The sequence below is a fragment of the Acipenser ruthenus genome, chromosome 5 (assembly GCF_902713425.1).
Source record: "Acipenser ruthenus chromosome 5, fAciRut3.2 maternal haplotype, whole genome shotgun sequence".
Taxonomy (NCBI): domain Eukaryota; kingdom Metazoa; phylum Chordata; class Actinopteri; order Acipenseriformes; family Acipenseridae; genus Acipenser; species Acipenser ruthenus.
This window is the reverse complement of record NC_081193.1, coordinates 23,787,542-23,808,494: the sequence shown is the minus strand read 5'-3', so window position 1 is coordinate 23,808,494 and position 20,953 is coordinate 23,787,542. Positions and strand designations below refer to the sequence as shown.

General features: G+C 38.1%; 1 protein-coding gene across 10 annotated transcripts in view; it reads left to right on the top strand.

The window, feature by feature from the left end:
* The window catches only part of LOC117402717 (kinesin light chain 1-like), a 76,786-nt gene that overhangs the window by 20,763 nt on the left and 35,070 nt on the right, over positions 1 to 20,953 (top strand). For 7 of the 10 annotated variants that reach the window (XM_034004120.3, XM_059023851.1, XM_034004119.3 and 4 more), the window contains exons 2-13: positions 3,961 to 4,224; positions 4,709 to 4,939; positions 6,404 to 6,482; positions 7,457 to 7,685; positions 8,181 to 8,268; positions 8,598 to 8,699; positions 12,021 to 12,194; positions 13,247 to 13,346; positions 18,501 to 18,553; positions 18,654 to 18,721; positions 19,440 to 19,548; positions 20,231 to 20,239. In XM_034004120.3, the coding sequence (XP_033860011.1) occupies positions 3,976 to 4,224; positions 4,709 to 4,939; positions 6,404 to 6,482; positions 7,457 to 7,685; positions 8,181 to 8,268; positions 8,598 to 8,699; positions 12,021 to 12,194; positions 13,247 to 13,346; positions 18,501 to 18,553; positions 18,654 to 18,721; positions 19,440 to 19,548; positions 20,231 to 20,239 (1,491 nt within the window). In that variant the 5' untranslated portion in view covers positions 3,961 to 3,975. The remainder of the gene's footprint in view (positions 1 to 3,960; positions 4,225 to 4,708; positions 4,940 to 6,403; positions 6,483 to 7,456; positions 7,686 to 8,180; positions 8,269 to 8,597; positions 8,700 to 12,020; positions 12,195 to 13,246; positions 13,347 to 18,500; positions 18,554 to 18,653; positions 18,722 to 19,439; positions 19,549 to 20,230; positions 20,240 to 20,953) is intronic. The other 3 variants (XM_034921337.2, XM_059023852.1, XM_034921341.2) reach the window with 1 other exon arrangement.

Sequence of the window (20,953 nt, the reverse complement as noted above, 5' to 3'; positions counted from 1 at the left end):
TTCGGAATATTGAGTGACACAATTTCAGGGAATTCTATTTTTCAATCCAGTTCTAGTTGTAAGGACAAAATCTACAACGCCATTTTCTCTCTGCTCTGCCCCTCACTGTCCACAATGAAGGTTCTATGGGAGCAGGATGTGGGTGTGGATTTCTCTGAGCATGAATGGGGGTCCATTCTCTCTCGATTGCACTCTTCCTCTGGCAGTCAGGACACGTTAGCTTTCTTTTCTGCTTTGCTTTCTAAATGCACATTGCTGCAGTAAAATGACTCCCCTGCAGATTTATCCATGTCTACATGAAAATGCTGGTCAATTATTTATTTTTTTCCTACAGTGCTGGCGCTCCATCAAAGGATTATAAATAATTAGCATCTACTGCTGTTTCTGCAGCGGCTCACACTGGAAATATTTTCAGCCTCCATACGATGACAATGAAGACAATCCAATATTTAAATGACAGGCTTTATATGGGTTAGACCTATATAATACCTTGACGTAGGTGGTTATTACCAGACATAAATGGATCAGACATCACTGAATGCGTCTGTAGCCAAACTCGGGCTGGATAGAATACATGCAGAAAAGCCATCATCAATCCAGGTTATTATAAGACACCACTGAACTGATTTTCTAAAAGGTATACAAAAATACATGATTATTCATCTGTGTTATTTCTGAATTTCTCTTTAGATCCTTTTTGATAATAAGAAACCTTTTATCTCTTGAATACTGTATATCCTGTATCACTATTTTGATACAGTTTTTTGTCACACACACAAAACAGCCTGCTTCCCAACATTTCGGTATGTTTAACATACCTTTGTCGAGGGAAAGTCTGTTTGAAAACAAACAGTGGAGGTACTTGTACTTGATGCTGTGGTAACTACAGTAATTCATTTTGTATTTAAATCATGTGATTGTGGCATGTGTGAATTGAGTTATCATGGTCTCAGCCCAGTTTGTTGTAAATAGAACCCTCGCTGTACTGGAATTACTAGCATGCGTTATATTCATATCTTTCTACCGAAGCTTTTTTTTTTTGTATAGCGGTCAACCCTTTCCTTGGCTGTGGTGAGAGCTTATATTCAAGAGGAGCTCAAGGTAAATACAGTACAATGAGTGGATACAAGAGTAGCTGACCTCGTCGTACGGTACCTGTAGTAGTGAGAAGCTTAGGACCTGCAGTCCAGTGTATGTAGTGTAAACAATGGTCACCATAACCGGTTATGCCACAAGCTATTTTTGGTCATTTTTATTTTTAGGATTTACCGTTGTGGGATAAGAGACCCATCTACCTTGCAGCCAGAATTGTCTGCACAGCCCCTAACTAGTGCTTCAGGTTTGACTTAACTCTGTTCAGCATTGTGTTGATCTGAGGCAACAAGCATGTCATAGTAACCGATCTAGCATTAACTACTAAGGCTGCCATTTCCCTTTGTAAACGAAGTGTGCACGTGAGTAAAAAAGTATACTCGCAACCACATTTAGACAGTGTGTGTACAAGGTCGTAAAACATCGAGGAGGCTGTGTGGTCCAGTGGTTAAAGAAAAGGGCTTGTAACCAGGAGGTCCCCGGTTCAAATCCCGCCTCAGCCACTGACTCACTGTGTGACCCAGAGCAAGTCACTTAACCTCCATGTGCTCTGTCTTTCGGGTGAGACGTAATTGTAAGTGACTCTGCAGCTGATGCATTGTTCATGCACCCTAGTCTCTGTAAGTCGCCTTGGATAAAGGTGTCTGCTAAATAAACAAATAATAATAATAATCAAAGACCTCTTGACTGAAGAGCCACTGTAGTTATGCTAAGGTGTGCCTAAAGCACTGTCTAACAACATGTCCTGCTTGTGCAATGGTTATTAATCTGTGGATTCCCTGAACAGTATTGAGCTTTGCAGAGTAATAATACATTATTTGTTTATTTTTTTATATAATTTTTTTTTTCCCCACATTCGGTGTGGCTTGCTTCACTGACCTTTGGGGTAAAAATGCTGTCAACATTTAAACCTCCTTACTGTAACCAGGCCGAAGTAATCATTTGACAGTCTGGTGCTATTTTTTTTTTTTGTATCCCCTTCTAATCCTTCTGAGGCTTGCCTGCTTTGAGGAATAGCTGCTCTTTGTGTACAGTAGTTGTCACCAGTAATTTCCACCATTATTTTTGCATTCTTGAACTTGAAATAAACACAGGCTATTTATTAATTTTGTTCATACACCATCATGTTCTCAGATATTCAGTCAATCCTTTAGCTGTCTCAATGTTCTGTTACCGTGTCAATTTCAAGATTCTGCTGCTGACATATAAGTCCCTACATCAGTGTTCCCCAATTATTTTCCATAGCGGGCCACTTAAATGATGCACATAAAGCCAAGGGCCAGGACTGAGGTGGTTGGGGAATATTGTTATGACTAAAATGTTACTATCATATATTACATATACCATATATGAAAAACCTTTGTGTCCACTTAATATGTATAAAACAATGCATCTGAAATCAACTTAACATGATAAGGTTTTTGCTGTGAGATTAGGTTGGAATGGCTGATAATTACCTGCTGGTAGGCTCAGTAGGCATCTACTGCCTCATTAAAATCGGAATGATAAATACTGATAATGTCCATTCAATGGTTGATAATATACCAATCGGGTGGCACAGGCCTTAACCAGCTCCTACTCAGTGAAGGTTTTTTTTGTTTTTTGCAAGAAGCCACGCTACCCAGAGGTATGCTGCAGTTGCATTTTCCTGATGAGACGCATTTCGACTGATCATAAGGGTAGAACGCTGGTATGACGAAATTAAACTTTGATTTTTTTTTCTTGACGGACCAAAGATTTCAAAGGAAAGGTACCATTAAAATGACCATGTTTTGTCTCAAGTGCCAACATATATTCGCAACTTTGCAGAATGCTACTGTTTACGTGCATATTAAACAGGTTGGCTTTGCATTATTATTTATTTCTTAGCAGACGCCCTTATCCAGGGCGACTAACAATTGTTACAAGATATCACATTATTTTTACATACAATTACCCATTTATACAGTTGGGTTTTTATTGGAGCAACCTAGGTAAAGTACCTTGCTCAAGGGTACAACAGCAGTGTCCCAGACCGGGGATTGAACCCACGGCCCTCCGGTCAAGAGTCCAGAGTCCTAACCACTACTCCACACTGCTGCCCTGGTCTTGCAAAATAAACAAACAGTTTTCTGTCTACTCGGAATTAAACTGCCGATTTTCATTGTCAACTTTACGCCGTTTGAAAGCCATTTCTTGAAAGGTAATTTTTAAGTTGCTTAACTGCTGTTCGAATTCATTGCTCTTTAACCGTATTATTCTCTCCCTTTCCTCAACTAGCTGTACCAACCGCGCAACACTCTACTTTCACTCTCACTGTCCTTCTCTGTTCTCATGTGATGTTAAAGATGGCACTTATTTCTTCTAAATAATGTGATATTTGAACAATGCGTGCTCTAGTAGGCTACTTATGTGATCATAAGGTGGGCCAGCAATAAAGGCATCGTGGGCCTGATATGGCCCCTGGTCCACATATTAGGGGGCCCCTGCCCAACATGGTCAGGGTCCTTCTTACATCATGGTCCTTAGCCCATACATCCCTGGAAGACAGCTTAGGTCTTCCATTTCAGAACTTCTTAAATGCATTTCACCTAAGCGTATTACTCTTGGTGTACACCACCATCTTCATTTCTGCAAAAGACTATGTGCTAGATTCTCCATGCACATGTTGTTTTTTTTTTTTGTTTTTTTTTTTTCAAAAAAGGAAAAACTGACCCAAACCAGAAATAGCTCCATGAAAACAACAAGATTTAGTTTTGGAGCTTGTGAGCAAGTAGTCAAACAGTACATTGGTGTTTGATTCTGTCATCACAATTTGGAGTAAATGGCTTTGAGGATCTGTATTCTGTATGTTCCGCTTCTAACCATCACATGTGTTTTCCCCATCAGTTGTCTGAAAAGAAGATGTCCACAATGGTTTACCCAAGAGAAGAGAAACTAGAGAAACTAAGTCAAGAGGAGATCATCTCAAACACCAAGCTGGTGATCCAGGGACTGGAGGCCCTCAAAAATGAACACAACTCCATCCTCCACAGCCTACTGGAGACCATCAAGTGCCTGAAGAAAGATGAGGAGGCCAACCTGGTCCATGAGAAGTCCAGCCTACTGCGCAAGTCTGTGGAGATGATTGAACTCGGACTTGGAGAAGCTCAGGTAAATAACAAGACCTTTTATTATTCCAAGGATAGTTTATTTAAAATGCTGTTCATTAGCATAGCATCATGTCATTTTAATGAGGGTCCTTATTATTATTATTATTATTATTATTATTATTATTATTGCTTTCAGCTTTATCTATCGCAGTATATGATTTGTAATTTTGTGCTTTTGTTTTGTTGAATACATTTTCTATAACCAATAGAAATATCGTTTCTTCAATATAGTTTTAAAATCAGACTTCTTTACAGTAGAAATTCCTGCAGGCAACTTGGTGTCTCATAATTGCTTTATTACGGCTGCTTCCATGGTAATCCATCTGGATTTAGTAATTTATCTTTTTCATTAGTTATTTAGTTAGAAAACCAACAACTTCATATTCACTTGATTCAAGAGGTATTGTATTAAATTTGAACTATGTATTAGTATATATATGTATTTGTTGTCTTTACCTTCTAATGGGTGCTTGTTGCTGTTGCAGGTGATGATGGCCCTATCGAACCACTTAAATGCTGTGGAGTCGGAGAAGCAGAAGCTGCGTGCACAGGTGCGGCGGCTGTGCCAGGAGAACCAGTGGCTGAGGGACGAGCTGGCCAACACCCAGCAGAAACTGCAGAAGAGCGAGCAGAGCGTTGCCCAGCTAGAGGAGGAGAAGAAGCACCTGGAGTTCATGAACCAGCTCAAGAAGTACGACGAGGACATCTCTCCCACGGTCAGCACTTCAGCATGTTTACCCTCTAAACAGGTTTTATAAACAACGTGACGTGATGTTTATGTTTACCCTCTGAACAGGTTTGATAAACAACTTGACGGGTTATTCTTAAGTTATAGAAACTTGTTAAACATTAATATTCAAAACAGTGGGGATTAACTGCTAAATTATATTGAAAGTCCCAAGATGAAAGACAGAGAAAAAAAGAAGAAAAAAAAGAAAAAAATTAAGTGGTGTACAAAGACATTTTTAAATGTTGTTTTTTTAAATAAAACATCTGTAAATGTTTTGAGAATTACAGTAATAATAAGGAATAACAGGTTTGTTGTTATTAACTGTCTAATTTTAATAATATCCTTTTAAAACACATTTATAGATGACTTCTGGCAAAGCTTGTGCTGGGGACTGTAGTATTTGATCATTTGCCGTAGTTTAACATTGTTTGCCTTGACATCTGATTCACTCCTGTAAATTGCAAGTTTCTTAATCTGCTGTGCGTTCCTGCTGGTGCTCTGGAGAGTTACTTATTTAAAGCCTGCTTGATTCAGCAGGGATCAACAGCTCTGGGCAGTCATCATGCGAGCTTGTATACAGCTCCGACCTTTTCATCTACAAATACTGTAACTTGTTTTCATCCAAGGTGAATTTTCAATCTTAACCCCCTTCTGGCTTATATTCTACATTTTAGTTCAGTATTCAATTCGCTAACCCCTAGACCAGCAGTACTCAACTCTTGCCCTCAAGATCTATTCCCGTCCTGGTCTTTATTCCAACCAGGTCCTAAATTAGTTAATTGCCTCTTAGCAGCTTCAATTAACTACCTTAGAACCTGCTTGGGGTAAAAATTTGGACTGAATTGGATCTCGAGGGCCAGAGTTGAGTACCACTGCCCTAGACTAAAGTGGGAGTTCTGAGATTTCTGTTTTCTATGCTCCAGTAGTATGGGCAATAGGGCAGCATTGTACGAGACAAATAACTTTTAACACTTGGATGGGTTAAGCTGGATGTCTGATACTTGAGGTTAAATGTTTTATAAATACCACTTGTATTGACCATGTCACTTACTGTTCAAGAAGGTCTTCTCATGAGCACCCTAATGGGTAAGAGGACCGTGTAGCCCCAGCTGGCAAAATCTTTATAGATTTAGGCTATAAAAGGGAAGGGTTGCTATGTTTCAATTATTGTATATGTGAGCCAAAGAATCAAATGCAAGGGGCCAGTACTGTAAAAGTTCTAAAACTATTTTTTTAATGCTTCTGTATTCTAGATTTTTTTACTTTTCTTTTGGGGGGGTCAATATTTAACTTAACAAAATGTCTTGAAAGTGAATAGCCAGACCACCTCACCATTATTGTAATGTACCATTTACCTTTTAATGCTTTATTAAATATTCATACCAAATTTGATCTGCACTGCACAACATGGTATTTCATGTAAACTGGACCGTTGCTTTTGGTTTCCCAGGAGGAGAAAGAAGGAGAGCCTCCGAAGGATTCTCTAGATGATCTTTTCCCCAATGATGAGGAAGAACACGGCCAAGGAAGTGAGAGCACATTTCCATGCTTTGTTTCCTAGTTTGTACATCGATCTTGATTTTTAGTCATTCTTTTTCTTTCTGAATAGAGTATAATTTGCATACCAACTGGCACTTCAGTGCAATTCTGCCGCAGGCTGTATGGTAAATAAGGAAATGTTGCTGCTAATACCATGTTGCAGTCAAATTAAGCAGTATGCCGTAACTTGCAGCTAAATCAAATCTATCTGAAAAGGATTACATGCATATAGGGTAGTTACTACCAAGTGTAATTTATGAACATGCTCTTTAAATAATGTATTTCGGTATAATTAATTCATCTGAAGAACATCATTAATTGCTTTTCTGAGATAAGTTAGCTTCTTACTTATGAAGCCAACTATCAAAGTTATATCGTTACATAAATGGTAAATGTCAGAAATAGTACAAAATATTTTGATAATCGGCTTCTTGTAGGTTGTTTATCCATATCATTAGCATCTTCTTCCAAATATGCAATACAGCTGGCAATATTGATTATAAACCTATACACATTTTAGATTATTCGTTTTATAATAAAGAAAAATGTATTGCACTTAAATATTACTTTGGTGCATAATCAGTTTATATAAATATTACAATTGAATATTGATTGATTGATTGATTGATTGATTGATTGGTTGATTGGAAAATGTTCCTGCTGAAATTGGTGCTTGGTTTAATATTTACAAAGTCACCGAAAACTAGCTAAACATAATAATTAAAATTAGATGGAGACAAAAAGTATTGGGGACCAAAAACAAGTAGAAAAATCCTTGTTACTTTAGCCCCCGATATATCAATGGTAATAAGATAAGTAGATGTCAAGTTCTTTATACAAAGATGTTTAGAGAGCAGAGATGAGCAAGGAGTTACCTTTCTAAAAGTCATTGGTTTTGAGAAATATGACATCTGGGCCTCAGTCATATTTTTACCTGTCTCCCTGCCTCCTCCTGCTTTTGCAGTGCAACACCAACACAACAGTGCAGCAGTGGCTGCAGCCCAGCAGGGCGGCTACGAGATCCCAGCCCGCCTGCGCACTCTGCACAATCTGGTGATCCAGTACGCCTCCCAGGGCCGCTACGAGGTGGCCGTGCCTCTCTGCAAGCAAGCCCTGGAGGATCTGGAGAAGACTTCAGGACACGATCACCCCGACGTGGCCACCATGCTCAACATACTCGCCCTGGTGTACAGGTAGAGTTGTTTTTAAAGATGTAGCTTTCACCCAAACCTCATGCTTGACCTTCCATTGCTCTAAAACAATGGATCACTTATATTGTGTATATCATTTTTGTTTTTACTTTTGTTTTGCATTTTGATCTGCCAAAAGTTAACTTGCCGTTTTCTAGGTGTTAGATTAATGACACTAGATGAAATCACAGCCGCCCAGCCCATCAGCTGTGGCACTGTGTATTACACTCAAATCACTTAAATCTTGATGGGTGGAAGATGAATGACCACCTGTCCCACTTTGGGTGGCATTACTTCTTCCCTAGTATTTTACCACCTACTTGGTCTCGGCATCCGATAAGCCTGATGTTTGTACTCAGACAGTAAGCATCAAATACATGCTGAACACACTACTTAATTATTGAACACCAAGTCATGGTTATGCCTAGAATGATCCAGTAGTAACAATTTAACCCACAGTTGCTTTATCCTAGGTGTGCTCTCTTCTTTTTTTAATAGGGATCAGAACAAATACAAAGAGGCTGCACATCTACTCAATGATGCTTTATCTATCCGAGAGAAAACACTAGGCAAAGATCATCCTGCTGTGAGTACTGTTTAAAATAGCCTTGAACTATATCGGTTGCATGCTTACAGTACACATATATTGGAGTATAAAAAGTGATTCAATGCAAAATACCAGTAATATAGAAGTCAAGGTTCAAACAACTACGGTCAGTATGCTGTGAAGAATGTAATTCAATACAGCCTGTAGCAACAGAACATCCCTTTGGTGATGAATTGAAGTGAAAGCTATCCGTGCCGAAGCAGAGATTTGTTTAATGGTCTAGTAAAGTAAACACCAACCAACAGAATTGAATAGACTGCTATGATATACTACAACCTTTATTTTATTTTTTTCAATTGGACTTTTAGGTTGCTGCTACACTTAACAACCTGGCTGTCCTGTATGGCAAGCGAGGAAAGTACAAGGAGGCTGAGCCACTCTGCAAGAGAGCTCTTGAGATCAGAGAAAAGGTAAGAACATACTGTTTAGGAAGGAGGAAGTGTGCAAGCACTCATGAATAAGACTATTTTTTTTTTTTCACAGTTTTTCACGATTTCCATGAAATTTACCAATTGCAATGTAATACGTAGTTCCCTGTGAAAATTCCCATTTCGGAAAGAATAGTGTAAATATACAGATTTTTTCATCTCGGGACTTCCAATATAATAAGCAAACGTGTGCCGTATTCATGTACTACCTGTTACACTGCATTTAGGAACCTGGCAGCTGGTTTAGTGTGCTTCTGGTATTTGACTGAACACATTGCATAGAGCTACACGATTTCTTTAAAATGTCTTCAACGAAAAAGACACCAGCTGCATCAAAGATCGGAAATATTTCTGATAAAGATCACTCTGTCCAGTACAAGAAGGGGACATTTCACTTGTCTGTTATTTTTACATTTTTTTTATTTTTATTTTGTTTGATAATCACTGATGGTGAAAATAGAATGTCTTTTAAAAGGAGGACTTCTACAATGCAGCATTTACTGTTTTTCAGGTCGGCATTTAAATATTTAGGAACATTTGTTGTATATAGAAAATGATCAATTTTGAATGGGACAATGCTATTTTTTCTGCTTTAATAAATATTATGCTTAATTGTGAAATATCTTGAAATACCTATTTTTAGACCGTGAAATAAGCATTTTTTACCGTGAAGAAAATACAGCTCGACACATGAAATACAAAGCCTGTAAAAATGTACATTGTTGTTGTCAGAAATACATAACAAAAATACATCTGTAATGGTACTTGAAAATGCTTGCCAGTACACCAGTTGTATTTCATTGACTAATCATTACCTTTGGGTATAAGTTAGGGGTTTTAATCTTGGCATTTTCTTTTAATCAATTAATCACCCCATCTGGACGATTAATTAATTGATTAATCACACCTGTTTGCTATAATATGCAATTGTAGTGAAATACAACTAAAAGTAATGCTATTTTTTGCAAGCATTTATTAATGACACCTAATGTTTTACAGGCAATTTCAATTTAACAATTTGACAATAAATGAAAATGTTTACTTGCATGTAATCTGAAGTTAGCTGAAGCAAGTCTTTTAATATAATACATAATTACTGTGCCATGCATTACTGTAAATTAGCAGCGGTACTACAACCAATACTGTGTTGGATATGTTGGGTTGTTGTTGTATAAACTTTAAACTAACAGGTAATTTATTTAATTGAGTGCTATTTTATTTTATTTTATTTTAATTTAGTTAAGACTTAGACTTAGTTTAGAGCTGTAAATGTACTGCTATGGTACAGATTTAGACTAAAAGAATATATTGTTAAAAAGAAAAATCAACTTACTTACGACTCAGATGATAACATAAACGTGTAGTACTGCAGTGAAAGGAAAGCCCCTAAGAGCAAATCTTGAAAGTCGTCTTTTCTTTCCTTCTGAGCCAGTGGTTCCCAAACTTTTTCTGCTGCACCCCCCTTCAGAGATATTTTTTTTGCTCCCTACCCCCCTTATAATAAATGGTAAAATACAATTCTAATATATATTTAAGTTGGAAACACCTTATTACAATCACTATTCGTAACTGTATTAACACTAATACAAAAAACTAGTCACTTAAATGTTGCACTCTCGTTTTCTCGTTCTTCATTCCATTTGAGAAAGTAAGGACATGGAGGATTTAAAAACCCATTTAATTGTTTCACAGCAAAACCTTGTAAATGAAACAGATTTTACTATTATTATTACAGTATACCTGTGACTAGCCTTTAAATAATGTTAATGCAAGTACGAATGGTAATTGTAATGTTTGTCCTCCTTATTTTTTTATTATAACTTTATTAAAGATTTGTTTAATAAAATGTTGTACCCTTGTTTGTTTGTTTTCTACATTCTGCACGCAGCAAATTATGTAAATTAAACTAAAAGTTAAGACACCCGTGCCCCCCCCCCCCCCCCCATTTATAAACTGATCGGTATCTAAATATAGATTTTTTTTATTTTATTTTATTTGTGAACAAAATGTATCTGATATTAAAACCCACCACCACTATACTTTCAAATGAAGGAGGGCTGGGCGATAGAGGCGCTGAGCTACAATAGGGCTGAAACAACAAGCTCTGTGGATGGGGGTTGGTCAGATTACATGTGATCCCTGCCTGGATAGTTGATAGAGTCAATCATCCTAGAGACCCAATGAGTCTGCCATTTACTGTGGAGCTTTTACAATCGCCAGGGAGTCAGAAAAATGTATTTTCTAGTCAGGTCTTGGCGTCCCCCTAATAACATCTGAAAAACACTGTTCTGAGCTATGGCAAAATGTTGCTACTCTTGCCATCTTTCTAGATTTCTTTCTCACGCTTGATTAATCGATCAATGATTTTTTAATCGATCAACACCCACAGACATGATGAATCGATTAATCTTTAATCGATTAAAACCCCTAGTATAAATCTAGAATCGATTCATTGAACTGATTAAAAAAAAATAAAAATAATAATAATTAAAATGAAATGCCTTACCTTGTAAATCTACTGCTGTCTCTTTGATTCATGAGGGCTAATCCCAGGAGATGAATATGCTGTGAACAGTAGCACACCCTTGATAACTCTATAAGTGTAAAGACAATGAAACCTTTTCCCTTGGTCAGCCTTTACTGTCATCTTTCAAGAGTAGACCTTGTAGTTGCTAAAACCTAATGAATCATTTAAAACAGCTGTTGGGGGAAGGGCTGTTGTGAAAATAATTTGTGAGATTTATACCTGACATTGGCAAGGTTATTGTTAAATTGCCACCTCTGAATATAGTACAATGTTCAGAGCAGCTTGCATTATATTCTCGTACATAGGCATTTTACAGGACATTTCATCTTCAGAAATCCGTTGGGTGGATGCTAGCTGAGTAAACTTTCAAACTTAATCTTATTTCATCTACTGTTTCAATGATTAACTGTTTCATGTTATCATTAATGGAAATTACCTATGAAGAAAGCATTTGATCCCCCCCTCCAAATTAACATAGGACTTTTGTACATGAATGTAAACATTTATATACAACATGTACTGTATATTAGTATGCAAAGCTTTTTTTTTTCACTTTTTCATCCATGGTCATATTACATTTTTCAATTGAAGACATTGAACAAGACTCCTAGTCAAAACTTTTGTCGATTTAATTTATTAAGTCTCTTGGTATTTCTAATAGTGCTTAAAAGCTATTGATCACATTTACTAGTATTTAAAACTGAATCTTTTTCTTTTTGTTATACAAATTCTTCTTATTACAATAATGCAGTGTTTCCCTGTTGTCGGAACCCCAGGTCCTTGGAAAGGATCATCCCGATGTAGCCAAGCAGCTGAACAACTTGGCACTGCTCTGCCAAAACCAGGGTAAATACGAGGAGGTGGAATATTACTACTGCCGCGCCCTTGAGATTTACGAGTCCAGGCTGGGTCCTGATGATGCCAATGTTGCCAAGACAAAGAACAATCTGGTGAGTTATCTAGTCTCTGGGATATCAGGTTCACAGCATCTTAAGCCCCTTTCACACTGGTGCTCCTACCCGGGTTCCGACCCTGGTTCTGGCTCCCGGGTCACAATCCCGTGTAGTGTCAAACCACGTACCTAGGTTGACACGGTTGAAATGCATGATAGGTGCTTGCAAGTGGACGAAGTAACAAACAGCCATATTGTTTAGCCCCATTTTTGTTGATTGAGACACACATGAGTCTGTTTACAGCAGGGATGAAGAAACATTTGCTCTCATCAACATTTGGGCTGCCGATTAAATCCAGAGAAGCTCGGCTGGAAGCATCTGTAACAAGCTACTTTCGGGGCATTGCGTACGCTCATTGTATACTTGCTTCTGTCACCCAGCTCGACCCTGCTTCTTCAAAAAGCAGTATGAAATCACGTAGCTGACCCACATACCCTGGTAGGGCCCGACCCAGGCAGAGCATGCCAGTGTAAAAGGGGCTTTAGAGTTAACGTTCAAATACAGTGTATAGTAGTAAAGCATGCCAATGGATAACATGCTTCATGGAAATAAAAATTACAGTACCTCTTTTATATAATGGAGAATGAAGATCATACACTAAAGTTTTTTTATGATGCATCGGGATAGAACCACACCCACGAGTGGCATTATTAAGTCTTAAATCGTCAACCTTCATATTTAGTTCTAAATTTAGTTCTAATGCAGTTCATTTTGCACTCAAGGTAAAGTCTTAAATAGGGCCCTATGGTTATTTTAATTGATTATTTACCTGGAAGCAATAAAGATCAAATTGACTTAAGAGCTATTCTAATGACAACGGTTGAGCGACAGGGAATTGGTCTTCCTATCAACCTAGTCCTGAATCGCTGAATTATGATGCAGGGGTTATGTTAACCATGTTTGCAAACTTATCATTTGAATATGGTACTTTTACATTGGGGCTATGAGATTTTATAATTGCTAAAGTTAATTGTACGGGTGCGGCCAGGCTGAAACTGCAAGGCTGATCAATAGCTTGCTCCATACTTAATTGCATGTTATACTTCTAGGCTTCCTGCTACCTAAAGCAAGGCAAATACAAGGAGGCAGAGATTCTGTACAAGGAGATTCTCACCAGAGCCCACGTGAAAGAATTTGGATCTGTGGATGGTAAGTACAGACTTGCTTTGATGACAAAAATAAGTTGCACAGGTCCACACCTAAACTTCCTAGTAAAACATTTTGATCTTGGATTTAAGACGCTACAAACTTCCAGTAATGAAAGTCTAGACATTTTCCTTTGTAAAAAAATCAAACAAACAAACAAAAAAATCAGTAGAGTGTTTCCCCAATGAAGTACTGTAATGTACTGCGAGTAAGGCATGGTCCAACCAGTACATAAATGAAACAATAGCTTATCTGTAGTAACTGAACCAGTGTAGCAGAACATGCTGGTTTGATGAGTTAAGGCTTGGCATTGGCAGGAAGTTTCCTCTTCTTGTTTTCAATCAGAGAGTGGCTCTGCAGCACAACAAACGAGGAACAGTCTCCACTATAAAACAACAGGGTTTTGTTGATGTGAACCTCAAGAATACAGCAAGGGACCAGTTCAGTGAAGGACTTAAAGAATTTCTCAGCAATGTCACTAAACCAAGAGATATGAGAAAGAAGAAAAAAATATTATGAAAGATGATTTTCTATTGGTCATTGGTATCAGTTTTTGCATACAGGTATTAATTCCCCAACAAGCTTTCTGGTGGCACGGGATCAACTTGAGGCACTGGGAAAAATCAGGAAGTCAGGAAGTGTGCCATATAGTAAAGTAAGCACTTGGCATCCTCCCAGCTCAAACAGAGAGAGTTAAAGAATTAGTCACTGTACATCTGTTTCAAAAAAGATTAATACACTGGCTGGACACGGCTTTATATAAGTAGTAGCCCATGGAGACACTATGGGGGACTGTAACAGGGCAGGCAGCCCTGTACATTGTTTTGTTTATTTTAGTTTAGAACGGGGGTTCCCCCTCCGCCCCTGTGTTATTTTGTATTTGTATTAGGGGTAATAGAATAATTAATTGCAAGCTAGTTAAACCCCTCGGCCACGATATAAAAAGGCTGCAGCTCTCTAGCTCCAGGTGGGTGTTGGAAGGAGAGAGACGACGATTGAAGAGCGAAAACGAAACTAAACTTAAAACGCCAGGAACAGTGAAGGCATTTGCTCAGCCTGACCTGGGTTTTGTTATTTATTTTGTGTTCGTGATTGTGTTTTGTTTACTGTTTTATTTTGGCTCTGTGAGAGCAGTTTATTTTTGTTAAAAATATTTATTTTATTTTTGTTATTTAAAAATAAAAAGACGAGTCTTTCTTACTTTAACTGCAGTCCCTGGTGTCAGTATTTTGTTCCTGCTTCTGCCTGACGTCGGACCACTCGTCTACCCTGTCACACGTGGTGTCCAGCGTGGGATCACCAGCACCTCCTGGACTCAGGCAGAAGAGGGTTACTGCAGTTTTTTAATTTTTTTCGAGACCACTCGTCTACCCCGTCACAGGGACATATATCAAGATCGACCGACGCAGAGCTAAATTGGCACAAATTTTACCCCAAATTTATTAACTGGCCCAAAATTAATGAGGCATGGCTTAAGCTGGCACATTTAAATGCGAAAATTCCACTGCACCGGTGTTTTGAAACCCTCAAAATGGGCTACGGTAGCACAGATTTACAGACTAATGTGAAAAATAGCGCCTCCCCTCCAAATGGGCTACCTCAATTGAACAATAGGTAGGTCGTTTGGAGAGCCAATGACCCGTGTTGACTAAGTGTCTTGACTTTATATTATATTATTATTATTATTATTATTATTATTATTATTATTATTATTATTATTATTATACGATGGATAAAACCAAATATACATAATGAAAAGGATATAATGAAGTTTATTATACGACAAATACAAGCAATTGTACATAATGAAAATGCCTCTGAAAATTCACAATATCACGAATTTCACGGAAATTGTGCATTTGACTGACTACCATGAAAAATATGCATTTTATTTTCCTTACAGTATTTTACATTACTGTGCTCTTCACTTCCCTTGTTCATTTCATACTTTTATCAAGTAGAAGCAGCACTTCAGTAGCTGTACACGGCCCGGCTCGATGCCATGCATTTGGTTACTACGGCAATGGGGTCAAACAAATACCGGCTTCATAATTGGTGAATTCCTCATACTGTACAATGACATTTCTACATACGACTTGAGAAACACAAAAGCTTCGGTTTTGTCATTTCAGGTTTGCGGTTAACGTTTCTCCCGTGTTTCATATTTTGGGATTAAAGGCAGCAAAATAGGCTATGGGAATTACACGGTCGAACTTGAAAATGTTGCTGAATTTGTCATTCAAGGTTGTTTTAAAAAATACAGTGATTTTCCGGGCCCCTATATGACTGCTGTCGTAGTGCTCTTTCCTATCAGCTGCTTTCTGACTTTTTTCTTTGAGCCCAAATAAGACCAATTTGAAATTTTAGGCGTGACACACCTTAAAATGCATGGCTAATGAGCGGTGGAGCACATTTTGGTGGTGCTAACACGGCCTTAACTTGCCAAAAGTGTAATGATACTTACGGGGCAATTTTAAGGCCGGCGTAAACTTGGTGCTATGGCCTTAATGCCGTCGCAAACGCTTGATACATGTCTCCCTATATGCATTTAAAACTGGACAAAATAAAATGAAAATTGCCCTCCCCTTTTAGGTGGTATTGCTTGCTTTTAATTCTAAATGTTCATTAGCGTAACATTATTAGCTCAAATTGACAGAATAACACTAAATACTCATATTAATTATTATTTTTGTTTAAATAATGGATTCCATTATCACATCACTGTTTATTTTGAGGTTGTTAAAAATGAACTTAATCTTTTCTTTTTCCATATTAAGATCCACTGCTGTTTGACCATTAAAGCATTCATTAGAGGGGTGTAACATATGTCAGTCACACCCTCACTTTGTAGTGTGCTCAATTCTACCAATTACCTTGTTTGATCACTAGTTCAAGATGATAACTCTCCTCTACGATGGTATGTTTTTTTTTTACATTGTAGTTAATTCTAATTCCTTAACTTAAACGCAATCATATATTATAAGGTAAAGGTGGAAACTATGGCATTAGCCGACACTAATAATGCTTTTACATTCCTATAACATTTATTAGCATCATTGTATGAAACGCGAAGAACTAGACTACAAGTTCCAGACTGCTCCATACATAGAGAGATGCAAAAGTTGTCTGGCTGGCTCAGTGGGTGGGGATAATATAAATTTGTCAGTGAGATTACTAGAATAAAATAAGTGAAACAGAAAATAACAAAATGGAATACTGAATTTATCAACAGTGTTAAAGTGGCATCTAATAGAGTATGGTAAAAGTGATTAAACATCATAATTGATCTGGAATAAAAACACATACACGAGAGATCGACAGGAAAAACATTTAATAAATGCAAAAGTGAAAATGTACAACAGAGAAAATGTGTCATTTTATTGCAGCTTTGAGAGAGAATAAGATTAAGAGAATAGACTGCTAATCTATGTGCATGAATACATAAGAAATGCTTAAACCACTCACTAAGAAATGAAAGAGAAAGGGTTCAATTAACAGGTAGCAGTGGAAGAAGTTACAGAAGTAAATTCAAGAAAATACATTTCAGAACAGTTTTCTTCACATAGTAGAGGAAGCACAAGGTACAACAGAGGCATGGAAGGAGTTCTGTTTTTCTTCAAAACCTGGTAAGGCACAATGTAGTCATTCAACAACTAACTTTATGCTACCATTGGGCACATTACAGGGGTACTTTATCATCTACATTTTCCTAATACAGAAACATTTATTTCCTGTTTTAATATTATATTATGCGTGTTGAATATATTTCTCCTATTATTAGAAACATTTTTGCCATGCTACTATACCAGCAAAAATCTCTTCTGAAAAGACTCCTCAAAGCTGTGAGGCATATCAGTGTTGCACAGGATTCAGAGCACAATGCTTCAACCACAGCCTTGTCTTTAAATTACTGGTCTGAACCGGTTTGCAAAAGTGCATTCCACTGTGGTCTTTCCCTAGTGCCTTCAGTGCATCGTGCAATGCTAAAATGATTCCCCACCTCACTTCTGAAAATCAGCACTGATGAGTCTTCACAAATGCAGTCATTCTGGAATTATGTAAAGGATGAGCTGTGCATAAACCACAAAAGAGAGCGATAGAGACCGCACATATAATAGGATCTTAAACAGGTAAGATTGTATTTCTAGGGAAACAAACACTAGTAACATTTTGAACTTTATTTAAAGACCCTTCAAACAAAGAAACAAGTTCCCTGAGCAACATAATAGGATTTAGAGCTCTGGCAAGCAGCCAGACTCAATTTTGGAATCTCCACAGGTAGCCAGCAGTTGTGTCCCTTTGGGGTCCAAATAGTAATATCCAAATATTAATATGGATTTAATAAAAAAAAAAAAAACATTAAATATGAGCAGAATCTATCAAAATATATCGGGTACTAAGTAAAAGATTTATTAATGGACCAAATAAAGAAATGTGCTTTAAATGAAAAGTATGTAATAAGTATAAGATTAGAGTGCAACGTGAATGCAGGGGGGTTCTCATCTGGTGAATGCCTTTGAAATAAACCTTTCAGATATGTTTTGGAGGGGTGTAAACCTGCATGTCCTGGCTAAATCCCAAAGCAGACCAATACAGTTCTGTCCTACTTAAATCACCTCCTGATTACTCAAATTCTCAAATCTTGGCCCCCTCTGCTAAGTCACTACTGGAAACAATAATCTATTCTCTGTTCATCCTATGTGGTAAAATAGAGATTAGTCAACTTTACTATCCTTCACATTCAAAATTATTTTGGAGAAAATAGTGCTTTTCTGCAATATGCTTGCCGGAGCTCTAAATCCTATTATGTTGCTCAGGTAAGTTGTTTATTTTTTAGGAGGCTGTGTGGTCCAGTGGTTAAAGACAAGGGCTTGTAACCAGGAGGTCCCCGGTTCAAATCCCGGCTCAGCCACTGACTCACTGTGTGACCCTGAGCAAGTCACTTAACCTCCTTGTGCTCCCTCTTTCGGGTGAGACGTAGTTGTAAGTGACTCTGTAGCTGACACACCCTAGTCTCTGTAAGTCGCCTTGGATAAAGGCTTCTGCTAAATAAACAAATAATAATAATAATATGCTTCTCAGACTTGCAAGTTAAAAAGCTGTTTTCTTTTTGCAAGATTTGTCACAGCACAATAAATACATCTGCTTTGCTTTCAGCTGAAAATAAGCCGATTTGGATGCATGCAGAGGAGAGGGAAGAGATGAGCAAAGTAAGTGAAGTGCTGTGCTTTCATTTCAGACTCTTGATGTTTAATAACCTTGATGATTCAGTGTGGATGTGTTCCTGATTTGCTGCTTGTTTTTGTTCAGGGTAAACACAGAGACGGTGCCCCCTATAAAGAGTATGGTGGCTGGTACAAGGCATGTAAGGTTAATAGGTAAGAACAGTGGATTGCATGTTAACTTGTTAATATATATGTATACAGTATGTTATCATATCAGTAGAGTTTTTAAAAAAAAACAGTGTTCACTTGTCCATCAGCACCAGCTGCACTTTGATGCTGATTCATTTTATGAGTGTCCATCACGTCTTGCATGCTTTTCACCTCTGGAGACCTGGTTTGACTGTCTCATCCTTGCTCCTAGTAGATAGTAGTCTTCATCACAAGGCCACAACACAATTCAGCACAAATGTTAATCTCTTTCAGAGGCCCAGGACTGAAACACAGGACCCAGGTGAAACTCATTGTCGTTTTCAAGAGCACAGAATTCACAAACATAAAATATTGCATATAAATCCTTGTGGCCTATAACAAAACTTTCCATTGAACTTCAGAAACTCCATTGTGCAGTTTATTTGTTAACCATAAATGCATGTACTTGATATATCAGTTGATCCTGTGTCAACAAAAATGTGGTTGAGATTTGAATGCCCCATTGTCTAGAGCAGGGGTGTTTACCTGTTAAACCTGGAGTGGAATGGCCCTGCAGGCCCGTGATTGGGCACCCCTGGTCTAGAGCCACTGGTTCCGCACCACCTACATTAAAAATAACAGTGTAACCCAGAGGTGAAATAGCTGAATCCAAGTACTGAATGTCGATCAGGAAACCTATGCTTCTGCATTAATTCATCCTGAGTTCACTTGCCTTCCCTAGCCCCACTGTCAACACTACCCTGAGGAACCTGGGAGCACTGTACCGTCGGCAGGGCAAGCTGGAGGCAGCAGAGACCCTTGAGGAGTGTGCCATGAGATCAAGGAAACAGGTAAACCTCACCCATGTAACCCGTGTGTGTGTGTGTGCCATCTACTGGCCTATCAACAGAGTCAGTTCTGATCCCAGTCAGACACCAGCTAAAATTATTGAGAGTTTCTGGATATCAGTTGAATAGGCGAGTAGAAAAGCAATACGCTCAGGAGCCTAACTGTAATTGTATTTACGGTCTACTGATTATGAAGTCTTCAAAATATGTACATGTTGTGCATAGACTCTAGGATGCTGATTTCCTGTTATGATAGTAGCATTAATAAAGTAGTTAATTGTATTTGAACAGTTTTTTTTTTTTATTTGACACTTCAAAGGTTGTTGCTTGTTTATTATTTTTTGGGATAGACATACAAAATACTAAATTTAGGCTTCTGCACATTTGTAGGATAAATACACTATTTTATATATTGTAAGTACAATGGAATGATAACAGATTGTTCATTTATGGTATTCATTATTGTGTTTTTTATGATTTTGTAAAAGACTACCATACGATAACGAGTTCAATTGTTTAGTTCGTATAGTATGTCTGCTGTTTTGAGTGGAGCTATCCTTCCCAGTCCAGTGTACAGCTCTACATTGTTGGAAGAATTCACATTAAATTGCTAGGGGTAGCTTATCGGTTGTGATGATTTCATCTCATGTTGTTTTTCTCTTTTTCTGCCTTGCTTGGGATACAGAGCACGACAGTAAGTTCCTTTATTAACCAAGAAAGTATATAATAAACTGTGTATTTTTTTATAAATGACTTTTCATGAAATTGAATTAAGGAAAATTTGCTTAGCATGTCAAACAGAGTGTGACGATATATTCTAAGACCCCCCCTTGGAACCTTAGGAGACTGCATCTGCTGTCGGTGGCAGAATAACGATGATGTTACTGCTGTGCAGCGGACCAGCAGCCCATGATTCCTCACATACAAGAACATGGGAAAGTGTGGGACATGTGGAATATGGAAGTGTGGTTCAAATAGTTGACATACCCAGCATAACATTTTCTTTTTGAAATGCATCTTTAGCCCCTTTCACACTGGCATGCTGTACCTGGGTCAGAATCTACCTGAGTCAGGACCCGGTGTCATGCGGGTTGGGTACGCGATTTCACACTGCTCTTGATGAAGCAGGGTTGTCCTGGGTGACAGACGCAAGTGCACAATACGAGTATCAATGCCCTGGAAGCAGCTTGTTACTGACACTTCCATCCAAGTTTCTCTGGATTGAACGGCTGTCAAGCATTTTGTCTCGCTCAACCCGGGTCAAAGCACGTCAACCCGGGTTTGTGACCCGAGCAGCCAGGACCCGGGTCCAGACCGGTTTAGGAGTGCCAGTGTGAAAGGGGCTTTTTAGTACAACAGTTAGGACTCTTCTTAGGACTCTTCACATATATTTTTGATGAAGCAGTGC